The 13,478-nt window shown below is 35.3% G+C and overlaps 1 protein-coding gene across 1 annotated transcript; it reads left to right on the top strand.

The window, feature by feature from the left end:
• Window positions 1-2,510: 2,510 nt before the first annotated feature.
• LOC111060309 lies at window positions 2,511-11,503 on the top strand. Its single transcript, XM_022347967.2, has 2 exons — window positions 2,511-3,479; window positions 8,974-11,503. The coding sequence occupies exons 1-2, from the start codon at window positions 3,323-3,325 to the stop codon at window positions 9,600-9,602; spliced, it is 786 nt and encodes a 261-aa protein (XP_022203659.2). The 5' UTR covers window positions 2,511-3,322; the 3' UTR covers window positions 9,603-11,503.
• Window positions 11,504-13,478: the final 1,975 nt, after the last annotated feature.

The following is a 13,478-nucleotide window of genomic DNA, read 5'->3' as shown; positions in this document are numbered from 1 at the left end:
TTTACTTCAACTAGATTTTCTACTTATGATAGAGAAAGAGAAGAGGAAAGAAATAATTAGACAGAGAGTGAATCGTAGTGCCTTTTTATTTCTGATTTCTGAAGTCTTTTCAAAGTTCGAAATGCATTTCAAGGAAATGCCATCAGCACTATTGCAAATATTGCGCCGTCTAGACTGGTAATTGGTGTGGTGTGTAAACAGAATCAAGTGTAGAGACATAACAACCGATCAACAACCATTCTGCCAATTATGCGAACTGATAATGCAAATTCTATCAAGCCAGTAAAGGGTACAGTATAGAATCGATATTATGTATTTATGCAACTGTAGTCTATGCCTGTAGAATAAATATATAATACTAAAACACTTGGAACAATAAATTATTTATAAAAACTCATATTCATAACCGTAAATAAATTCAATATTGAATTGTTTTTGGAAAAATTTGATTCACAATTTCAGGTTTACAATCCCGAAAATCCCGGGATTGACGCTGAAAAATCCCGGGATTGTTAGGTATCAAAAATGGACCGGGATCCCGGGATTGACATCCCTACTTCGGGGTGAATTACAGCATTTAATTTGGATTTTCATTTAATAATAAATATTATTAATTATGATTGGTTTTCAAAGGTTGCTATGGCAACAAACTCTTGAGAATCGTTAATGGAGTTTAGTTATTTTAGAAATATTTTCAAGTATTTTACTAGTTAAGTTCGGTCAAAGAGAAAAGATAGCATATCACACAATATGAAGATATTCAAAATTCAAATACTTGATTGTTTCTTCCAAAACCAATACATTCAAAAATTTCACTTGAACAGCAAAAATACAAGAAACCAATCACCTGCAAGGAAAATCCTGTGCGCAGGTGAGAGTTGCCAACATTACATTAACAAAAAATAATAAGAAATTCAATATCATAATATTAAATGAAAGAGATGAAGAAGTGAGAAGAAGGAGAAAGGGAAAGAGAAAGAATTCCGGGGTATAGGGCGCTAATGTACCAAATTTCACTGTTTGCTCAAGCCGCAGCTTGAGTTTCACTGTCCTCGCAGATAATTATTTTTCCTGAAGTTATGTGATGCTGTCACAGACTTCATCTCATACTGTGCCGTTCATACATTCTCAGGTTTCTTACCAGGCTAAGGCAGTAATAATCGACAGTAGTCGACAGTAATCGGTAGTAGTCGATAGTAATCGACATTAGTCGACTGTATATCGGTAAAAGCAAGCCAGAAATAGGCTTCAAATTAGGAACATAAACGCTTTATACCAGGGTATATCTTCTTATGCCATATTTTCTCTATAGTTCAGTATTTTGCTATAAAGATATTAAAAGCCCTATACCATCTTCTTATCTTCTTTATCGTTCAGTATTTTCCTGTATATTATGTAATTTTTAAAAATAAATTGAAATCAATTTTGAAACGATGGAGCTTATGAACCTCTAATCTCTAAAGCGTTTTTGAATACTTTTTAATGTCAAGGCATAATATTTTCTAAAATAGGCTCCCAAATGAAATAAAATCTATTACAACAAATAAAAATGTATTTAAAGCCCAATTAAAGAAATATTTATTGAATGGTGCTTCTATACCATAAAGGAATACATGGATAATTTAGTGGATACATTTCAATAATTGACCGAGCGAAGTGAGGTCTAAGGTTCAAGTCGACGGTTTTGCATTTCTCTTTATGTTTAAATCTTTATATTTATATTCCGCATTTACAGCGAAACGCAGCAATAGATTTTCATGAAATTTGACAGGTATGTTCCTTTTTGAATTTCGCATCGACGTATACATACAGTTTTTTGAAATTTTGTATTAATACAAAAGGAAAAGGAGTCTCCTTTGAACGCCAATATTACCGTAAAAATCAAACTCTAGAATTATTCATCATAAATCAGCTGTCTAGTGGACTATAATACTACCCGTTCAAAAACATCCAACATCTTGAAAATGTATCTTTCCATCAACGTTGTAGACAGTTGCAGCCAGACCTGATAACAGCGCTCACACTCACATTCCGGGACGACACGTCACGGTACGATAGGACTGAAAGCTCTATGTTTATTTAGGAGTTTTCTAGACATTTTAAATTGATAAATTATTTATCAATTTTTGAGAAAACATAACAACAGATCAATGTAACTTACTGAGCGCGAGGTCTACTGTTCACAGAACTACTAGTATTGTGTACTTACCAATTAATAGCTATGGTTGATAACTTATTGTACTTTTGTGTTTTGTACTTTGTGACATTGATCATTTCCATGTATTTTATTTATTTTCATAATTGACGTTTGCCATAACTGTGATAGTACAGCTTTTTATGCAATAAAAATATTTATTTTATTTCAACTAGAGAAGCCTTGCTAATAAGAGTATATCACGAAGCTACGCAATTACGTCGGCTGGCAAAGCTTTTGCCTAGGAACGCAACATTTGTCCAATCCACCCTACAGAGCGCAGCACTGAATACGGCGCTAGCGTTTTACAGCTAGCAACGACCCAGTATCTCAGTCGCTTTGCGCTCAGTACAGAGAATTTGTTCGGTTAGTGAACAGGTTATCACGTGGCGTTCTGTAGTTAGAATTCGATAGAGTAGTTTAAATACTTCCCAAAAGAGCGCAGCACTTATCACGCTAGCGTTTTGCGTTTTTCCATGGCAACCACAGAAGATAACAAGCAACGTGTCTATAGCCGTAAACAGCGTATCTCGTGCCATAATTTTTGTGATTTGTAACTACAACGGTAGCTATCTTACTTGATAAACAAAAACCAGTGAAATAATAAATCGATGTTGCTTTGGCTAGTGACGAAACACTAACTTTTTTGTAGTTCTGACACTGTGTTACTTGTAAATATTTGAAAAAACACTTACTTTTGTTGGAGTATTGAGGAATGCATTAATTTGACTCCTGATGAGGAGCTTCATCAGCCTGACACCAGGGGCGCTTGCTTTTATGGGTTGGACTGTGTGGCCAAAATGTGGGAAATTATTACATTTCATTTGATATTTATTAAATTAGATTTATCATTTTTGAGGTGTTTAAAAATGTTGTATTGTTCAAGTGTGTTAAGTCTTTGGCTTTTTTGAAGAATTTGACAGATTTCAATATCTTTTTGTATGTTTTTGTGAGTGTGTCCTGGCTATTAAATGTTCTGCATATGTGGATTCTGATTTTACAACAAAGAGTCTGAATGAACTACAAAAATGTTGAAACATAAATTGTTCACGATATAGTAATTCAATCACCTCTCACTTTCACCGTATTATTTCTTATTTTATAACTTGTAATACCACGTGGTCAAAAATGACTCCTGTTTTCTTCAATGATGAAGATGATGTACAACTAATCAAGCTTGTGCGGTCCCAGAATTTCCTATGGAATCTGAAGAATCCAGACTTCAGAAAAAAGGCGAATAGAGATGCTACGTGGGCTCGAATCGCTAAAGTGCTTAATAAACCAAGTAAGTGTTTTAGCTAAATAAGTTGAGTTTTGAATATTATGAGTTATGAACAATCTTTGATGAATCAAGTCTGAATTGGAATGAGGTTGTGTTATTGTAAAAGCACAAAATATACATTACTAGCCGTCAGGCTCGCTTCGCTCGCCGTATCCGTCTAGCCAGGGGGCTCCGCCCCCTGGACCCCCGACTGGATCGTCCAAGAATGAGATTAGCAGGCTCGCTTCGCTCGCCTGCATTTTTATCATGTTAGGACAATCCAGTCGGGGGTCCAGACTAAACGTCTGGCTAAACGGATATGGCGAGCGAAGCGAGCCTGACGGCTAGTAATATAATATTCCCAGGATTGAAGTAGCAGTGCCCAATCAATTTTTCCGCGATAAATGCTTTTAAATCTTCAACTTGGTGCCAACCTAACAAAGTCAACTCAACTTAATGCCAACCTGACAAAATTATTAATTTAGTTGCCAGTTAACAACTGTTTCGAAGAGGTACTCTATCTAGATTATAGTTCTATAGTAACATATGATATGGAAATTTCAATTATAATTAAGAGATTGGGAGAAGAAGAATATACATGCTAAAAGACAAACTTTAAACCCTTAAAAAGAGCCCTTAGGGTTAAAATATTGCCAAAAGATTTCTTAGTGCGCCTCTAAAGGGTCAACTGAACATACCTACCAAATTTGAACGTTTTTGGTCCGGTAGATTTTTAGTTATGCGAGTGAGTGAGTGAGTGAGTGAGTGAGTGAGTGAGTGAGTGAGTCAGTCAGTCAGTCAGTCAGTGAGTGAGTGCCATTTCGCTTTTATATATATAGATTATTAATACTGAAAAGATTGAAAATGAATCAAGTCTGAATTGGAATGAGATTTTGTTATTGTAAAAGCACAAAATATACATTATTATTAATACTGAAAAGATTACAGTATTCTGAATCAGATGAGTTATTTATAATTATCAATTGTCTTTTTCTCTTTAGGGCTTTTCTTGAATATAAATGAGAACAGAAATCTGAGTATCAAGTCAAGTCAACTTGATAATGGCATCATATAGCCACACCATGTTGTGACTAAATAATTTTAAGAAGGGTACTTGAAATTCTATTTTTTTTACTATTTATAACTAATATCGTGGTTCGATATTCGCTCTGGAGTACAAAAGCATGGAAAATGTATTATGAAAGAAGAAATTATAATAACATTCATACAGAAATATTCTATCCAATCACAGTAAATTGAGATTAATTCTCAGTGGAAAGCAAAAATTTCCCTCACAAAGGCCCGGTTGCACAAAAGCCGGTTAAATTTTAATCCTGATAAGTTCACGTGAACCAAATCAGAGAAGACCATTTCAAAAAGATGGTTCTACTGGAATTAATCAGGATTGAAAATAACCCGGCTTTTTTGCAACCGGCACTAAGTACCTGATTGAATGATTACAAAAGTTCAACAGCTGAGTCATAATTTTGACACAGTCCCACACACATGAACTCGCTCACTCACTTCCAACAGACGACGAAATAATTATTATCAGCTGTTTTTCCAAGGATGAATAATGATTATCCTTTTAATTCCTTCAGCGAGTTTTCCCAAGGATTCTGAGACCTAGTGCAATCGAATCTTCATTATATTAAAGCCACATGACAAAAAATTCACAGCCGATTGATTGTCATACGGCTGATTGTCACCGAGTCTTTATATTATATACCTATTATGTTCTGAATTTCCTGAGAATCATTAGAGCCGTTTTCGAGATCCGGTGAAATACAAACATATAAACATCCAAACATCTAAACATAAAAACAGAAGTTGCCCATTTAATAGTATATGAATTATTTACGTTTAAAAAAACCAATTCTATTAATCAATAATTATAAATAATATATCATGATAACAGACTATAGTTAAAAATGTTATGAAAACTATCTCTAGATCGAAGTAACTTATGGGCGAATCAGTATCTTATCAGTTATTAAAGTAACTTTTAGTAGCACATCTCATCCCCATCGGGACCTAACCTTTCAGGGATGAATAGAAAAAGTCTGATGCTTGGTTTTACCAGAAAGAAAAGAATACAATGTAACCTATTTTATCTTTGGTTCCACCAAGCTCGGTCCCATCATTGTTAATCGTTAATGATTATGATTTATTTTGGTCATTTTATGCCCGGTTTTACAAAGTCTGACGACGTAATTTGATCATAGTCAAACTGGGTATGGTTAACCGGGTACTCAAGATAGCTTTATACTATCCTTGCGCTTTAATCGAGTGCCACGGAATTATTGATAGTAACTATAGCCAAAGAAAGTATTATGTTGCAGTGCAATCTTTGTAAACTATAGCCAAAGAAAGCATTATGTCCCAGTGCAATCTTTGTAAATTATAGCCAAAGAAAGTATTATGTTGCAGTGCAATCTTTGTAAACTATAGCCAAAGAAAGCATTGTGTCCCAGTGCAATCTTTGTAAACTATAGCCAAAGAAAGCATTATGTCCCAGTGCAATCTTTGTAAACTATAGCCAAAGAAAGCATTATGTCCCAGTGCAATCTTTGTAAACTATAGCCAAAGAAAGCATTGTGTCCCAGTGCAATCTTTGTAAACTATAGCCAAAGAAAGCATTATGTCCCAGTGCAATCTTTGTAAACTATAGCCAAAGAAAGCATTGTGTCCCAGTGCAATCTTTGTAAACTATAGCCAAAGAAAGCATTATGTCCCAGTGCAAACTTTGTAAACTATAGCCAAAGAAAGCATTATGTCCAGGTGCAATCTTTGTAAACTATAGCCAAAGAAAGCATTGTGTCCCAGTGCAATCTTTGTAAACTATAGCCAAAGAAAGCATTATGTCCCAGTGCAATCTTTGTAAATTATAGCCAAAGAAAGCATTATGTCCCAGTGCAATCTCTGTAAACTATAGCCAAAGAAAGCATTATGTCCCAGTGCAATCTTTGTAAATTATAGCCAAAGAAAGCATTATGTCCCAGTGCAATCTTTGTAAATTATAGCCAAAGAAAGTATTATGTCGCAGTGCAATCTTTGTAAACTATAGCCAAAGAAAGCATTATGTCCCAGTGCAATCTTTGTAAACTATAGCCAAAGAAAGCATTATGTCCCAGTGCAATCTTTGTAAACTATAGCCAAAGAAAGCATTGTGTCCCAGTGCAATCTTTGTAAACTATAGCCAAAGAAAGCATTATGTCCCAGTGCAATCTTTGTAAACTATAGCCAAAGAAAGCATTGTGTCCCAGTGCAATCTTTGTAAACTATAGCCAAAAAAGCATTATGTCCCAGTGCAATCTTTGTAAACTATAGCCAAAGAAAGCATTGTGTCCCAGTGCAATCTTTGTAAACTATAGCCAAAGAAAGCATTATGTCCCAGTGCAAACTTTGTAAACTATAGCCAAAGAAAGCATTATGTCCAGGTGCAATCTTTGTAAACTATAGCCAAGAAAGCATTATGTCCCAGTGCAATCTTTGTAAATTATAGCCAAAGAAAGTATTATGTCGCAGTGCAATCTTTGTAAACTATAGCCAAAGAAAGCATTATGTCCCAGTGCAATCTTTGTAAACTATAGCCAAAGAAAGCATTATGTCCCAGTGCAATCTTTGTAAACTATAGCCAAAGAAAGCATTGTGTCCCAGTGCAATCTTTGTAAACTATAGCCAAAGAAAGCATTATGTCCCAGTGCAATCTTTGTAAACTATAGCCAAAGAAAGCATTGTGTCCCAGTGCAATCTTTGTAAACTATAGCCAAAGAAAGCATTATGTCCCAGTGCAAACTTTGTAAACTATAGCCAAAGAAAGCATTATGTCCAGGTGCAATCTTTGTAAACTATAGCCAAAGAAAGCATTGTGTCCCAGTGCAATCTTTGTAAACTATAGCCAAAGAAAGCATTATGTCCCAGTGCAATCTCTGTAAACTATAGCCAAAGAAAGCATTATGTCCCAGTGCAATCTCTGTAAACTATAGCCAAAGAAAGCATTATGTCCCAGTGCAATCTTTGTAACCCGTACCTGATAAATGACCACGTTCAAATAAGGTCTTGAATGAGCTTGGTTGAGCCGGATATGAGAATCAGCCCATCATTCAAGATAGATTGATATGATATTGGATTAGTACAATCATATAGCTTGTTCAGGGGAGTTGAGATTGGATGAATGATAATTTTACAGTAATTTGATGTCACAGATTTCTTCTGTGAAACTACAGGTTTACACACACACAGCAGCAGACAGACGTCTGCAGAGAGATGGAAGAAAAATCCCTCACTAGGTGTTCGAATGTTGCAACGCACACCAACGTCTATCATTTGTCTGCACACGTCTGTATGCAGGTGTTAATTTTTTTTCTCCGTCTGTCTGCTGCTGTTTAGGTGAAATGAAAGATATGTTGTCAGTTCCACATGATTTATTTGAGCCAAACTATAGTTTCAATACACTTGAGGCATCATCATCAGTAGTATTTTTTGTTAGACTGCGCATGTGCATTGAAACTATAGTTTGGCTAGGAATTAGTGTGGAACCATGGAGAAAAGTATACTATTATATTTGTTTGTCTCAGGTGCAACTGAGACAAACTTTCCTTTATAAATTGAATTCCACAGGATAAATCCCACGACATCTGTTTTTAGTGTAAATTTTTTAATCAATTCTGCATTTTACAGGGATTATCAATGATTTCATTCTCTGTTCTGTCCTGATTGGTAATCAATCCTTACTAGTAGTTCTGTGAACAGTAGACCTCGCGCTCAGTAAGTTACATTGACCTGTTGTTATGTTTTCTCAAAAATTAATAAATAATTTATCAATTTAAAATGTCTAGAAAAAATTCTAAATAAACATAGAGCTTTCTGTCCTATCGTACCGTCACGTGTCGTCCCGGAATGTGAGTGTGAGCGCTGTTATCAGGTCTGGCTGCAACTGTCTACTAACGTTGATGGAAAGATATATTATTTTTCTGATCATCTGATCAGCTGATTTATGATGAATAATTCTAAAGTCTGATTTTTACGGTAATATTGGCGTTCAAAGGAGACTCCTTTTCCTCTTGTATTATCCTTAAAATGCAAAATTTCCAAAAACCATATGTATACGTCGACGCGAAATTCAAAAAGGAACATACCTGTCAAATTTCATGAAAATCTATTACCGCGTTTCGTCGTAAATGCGCAACATATGAACATATAAACATTTAAACATTCAAATATTTAAACATTTAAACATTAAATGCCAAACCGTCGACTTGAATCTTAGACCTCACTTCGCTCGGTCAATAAATTGAATTCCACAGGATAAATTCCGCGACATCTGTTTTTAGTGTAATTTTTTAATAAATTCTGCTTTTTAAAGAAATTGTCACTGATTTCATTCTCTGTTCTGTCCTGATTTCAATGGTAACCAATCCTTATCAAAGTTCTTCATGATTCTCAACCAAGAACTCTCATTTCGAAACTTCCATATTTCATATTTAATCTAAACTATTATTCACCTTTTTCGCAGGAATTGTAGTTCAAAAACGCTGGAAGAGCATTCGCGACCACCACAGAAGACAATTGAAGGACGAAATCACAACAGGAACCTGCACTAAGAAAAGGGCCACCTATTTCCCATTGCTGAGCTTTCTAGAAGCCGACAGAGAAGAGGCTGACAACAGCTATTTCGACGAGGACCTCCCGCTCTGTGTGGAACTGAGTCTAATTCGAAACGAAGACACACCAGTCAGTGAAAATTATGATTCCCAAGAAAACAACAACCAAACACCTGATGAAGATACACCAGACACAGATGGACCTCCAGCTGAAGATGGTGATCCCCAAGAAAACAACAACCAAGTTCCTGATGAAGAAACACCAGACACAGTTGAACCCCCAGCAAAGAGACTGAAGGCTTCCACGTCTTCTATGGTACAACATCTGGTGGAGTCTGAGGATGACACTGTAAAGTTCAGGAAGCTGGTGCAGTATTTGGTGGAATCGAAGATGTCACAGCCGCAGGAAGATGACATCGATGTGTTTTTCAAATCAATGGCGATGACTGTAAAGAAGTTCAAACCGCACCTCATCTCTAAAACCAAGATGAAAGTATGTCAACTTGTTATGGAGATGGAGGCTTTGAATGAGGAGAGCTAGACTAGGTTGTACCAGATCGTCATGGATTAGAATGGCTCCCCGGAAAAACATTACAAGCGCCATTTCTCAGATTGTACAAGAACTAGAAAAACCGTTTCAATTTTGATTTTTTGGATATTTGAAAAGAATTTTTAATACTTCTCCTACCAATAACTACTAGTATAAGTTATAAAATTTATCAATAGATATCACTACATGATAGGCAAGAGCACAAGGAACGTTTTTCCATGAAAAAATCGAGTACTCAAATTTTGGCGCTTGTAACGTTTTTCCGAGGAGCCATTCTATTATTACAAAGACTGTTTGTTATATTTAGACAAAGACATTCAGACAATTTCAAAAGACAGTAATATTTAGACAATTCAGAATAGTCTGTAAACAAGCATGTGTTGAACCACGAAGTAAAACAAACACAGGGTTTGTTAAAACTTTTGTTAAAACTGTCAAATCTTTGAGATTGTTAGTTATATTTAGACGAATAAATTCAGACAATTTCTAAAGACAGTAATATTTAGACAATTCAGAATACAGTCTGTAAACAAGCATGTGTTGAACCACGAAGTAAAACAAACACAGGGTTTGTTAAAACTCTCAAATCTTTGAGGGTTTCTAAGAAGGGTTCCTTCTACTGTGGTAGAACATTCTTTGTATTAATCATTACATAATTTTTGCATTTGCAGTACTTTGTTAAGAAATCCATTTTCCTCTATTATTCACCTGAAAGAATACGATATCATTCCTTGGGAAATTCATTATTCGCTGGTAATCCACAAAGACATCTATTTGTACGGTATTTTCCCTAGTTGTTATTGTTACTTACATTGTTTTCCAATCATACGTACATCTGTAGGGTACGAACAGAACGGTCAGGCTGATATGTAGATTTCAGCTCGCTATTGACCTTCTATATGTATCTATTACATCTATATCAATGATCCAAAATTTTGTTAACATTGCACAGCTGTTAAGTTACATCGATCTCCACCTTAGACCAGTTATAGAATAGACACGGCCGATTGCATATTCATACTGAAAGTCGATGAAGCCAACATCTACTGCCATATCGCCAAATCGTGACGTCAGCATCGGATAGAAAACTTTTCTGTTGAGTTTGTTCACATTGTTTTCCATAGCAGATTGTGTCTATTCCAGCGGGAGCGCAGCGGGAGTTTACCATTTTAATGAATAATAATTTACATCCTTCTGAAATAGACACAATCTGAAAGTTTTCTATCCGATGATGACGTCACGATTTGGCGATATGGCATTGTTGGCTTCAGAGGCTAGACTTCCCAGCGTGTCTATTCTATAACTGGTCTAAGATCTCCACCGCGACTTACTCGTTCTGTTCGCACCTTCCTGACAAGTTGCTTCTGAATCTATTTACAAATATTGATAAACTTCAATTTTTGTTTTCTATTTTATAAAGTACCTCACTAATCTTGTTTTATAATTATCATATATGTTGAATTGATGATTTCATAATCTAGATATGGATCCGGTGAGTGGGGCTTTTTGTAGCTCTTATACATATAGCTAAAAATATGTATAAATCAATATGAGTACAATACACTTATGACGTACGTCTCATATGAATACGTTCATGCTCATTATTATCTTGTTTGAATTGGTATAGTATCTCATTCAATTTTATGGGAATCAAACGGAAACCCAATTATTATGTGGTTTATTACTACGGTATTTACTCTGTAGTAAATTATATTTTGCCATCGCAATACTCTCCAATATCATATTAGCAACGAGTAGCATATATAATAATATGTTAATTGCATTACACATCCTACTAGAAAGACTGAATAGTAAAAAGATTTATTATTGTATTACTCATTTCTATTACGCTTGTCTAATTTGGGATTAATAAATCATTTGCATAATCTGAATTGCAGTGTTCTTTATCTAATATCCTTCATTCATTATCATAGTACATTCCATTACAGTAATACAAGGTCTGTATGCTTGATGTATTGTTCAATAAAATATTCTACAGATACATTACACTTTGATACTAGATATTTTATTAGTTGCCTATGAAATTTATAAATTTCATAAAATTTATAGGCAACTAATAAAATATCTAGTATCAAAGTGTAATGTATCTGTAGAATATTTTATTGAATAATAAAATAATGATTACTCTTACTCGAATGAAGTACGGAAAAAATATAACATAAACAGAATCATATAACAGAAACATCATCTTCATAACATTCATAAATAGTTGTGCTCACTAAAATTACCTGAAAAATCATAAAGTAGTATTCAAAGGCTCTGAAGAATTGAATACTAGCCTCATCACTTAAATTAAAGTCATGCTACTTTACTAGATGAATATTTATCTAGTTTAACTAGTTCTCAATCACTTTTTACGAGCTAGCTACGAAGTACCCAACATGTTTCATGGTATTATTTCACCAAGAGTGTGTCGAAGTGGTTTCACGTGCTTGAAAAAGCAATGAAATTCAACAACATTCGACCTTTGGTCATCACTCTCACACAAACTCTTTCTCACTCAAACACACACAGTTACTGAAACTCACTCACTTGCTCTCTCTCTCTCTCACACACACACACTTACTGAGACTCTATCTCCCTTGATCTATATCTATCTCTCACTCACTCTCTAAACACAACACTGAAATAATAGTAAGATGCAGCTCACACACACAGTTACTGAGACTCTCTCTCCTTTGGTAGAGAGTTAGTGGGAAGGATATTTTTAATATTCTTTCCGAAGAATGGACATTGATATGTCCAAAGCTCCGCCAATTTATGTAGATGCATAATAATATAATTATCTATAGTTATTATATTACAAATTGCTTTTTCATATCATATACAGTTCAATAATTATTTTCTTAGTCTATATTATGTAAATTCATCTATAACTTTGCTGTATTGTAAGCTATTGTATATAAGAGTGTATAAGTCAGTATATATTGTAATCTACATGAATAAAGTACTCAATCAATCACACACACACACACACACACACACACACACACACACACACACACACACATTTACTGAGTCTCTCTCTATATCTCACACACACATTTACTGAGACGCTCTCTCTCACACACACACACACACACACAGTTACTGAGACTATCAATCTCTCTCTCTCTCTCACACACTTACTGAGACTATCTCTATCTCCCTTGATTGATATCTATCTCTCACTTACTCTTCATAACAACACCGCAATAATAGTAAGATGGAGCTCACACACACAGTTACTGAGACTCTCACACTCTCCCTCTCTCTCTCTCTCTCTCTCTCACACACTAACTGAGACTCTCTTTCCATCTATATCTCCTTTGATCTATCCCTATCTCTCACTCACTCTCTCAAACAACACCGCAATAATAGTAAGATGGAGCTCGTGTATATCCCGCATCTCAATAAATAATTGCTCTCTCTCTCTCTCTCTCGCTCTTCAGGTATAAAAACAACAAACAGTGCAATTCAGAGTGCAATTGCAACTGCAGTCCCTAGCTAGTTGCAAATATTTATTGCATCTGCGTCCGTGCACTCGTGCATTGCTTCCGTGTGGTCTTTGCGTCCAAAGCTGCAAAATAAAGTAAGGGGCACTGCAGAGATGTAGAGGTTGAGATTCACTTTCAACGGTCAGCATTGGTCAAATGGAAACCTTTGATGATGTTAACGAGGGCTTCTGACAGTTTGATGTGAATCTCACTGTAGAAATGTTAGTGAGATTCACTTTCAACTGTCAGCATTGGAGGAACGGGAACCTTTGATGATGTTTACCAGGGCTGCTGACAGATTGAAATGAATATCAGTATGGATGGATGGTGGAATCTTGGCAGGTATGTTGGGATCACGGAAACGGGGTTT

The sequence above is a fragment of the Nilaparvata lugens genome, chromosome 6 (genome assembly GCF_014356525.2).
Source record: "Nilaparvata lugens isolate BPH chromosome 6, ASM1435652v1, whole genome shotgun sequence".
In the NCBI taxonomy this organism is placed as follows: domain Eukaryota; kingdom Metazoa; phylum Arthropoda; class Insecta; order Hemiptera; family Delphacidae; genus Nilaparvata; species Nilaparvata lugens.
This window is presented reverse-complemented; position numbering and strand designations above follow the sequence as displayed.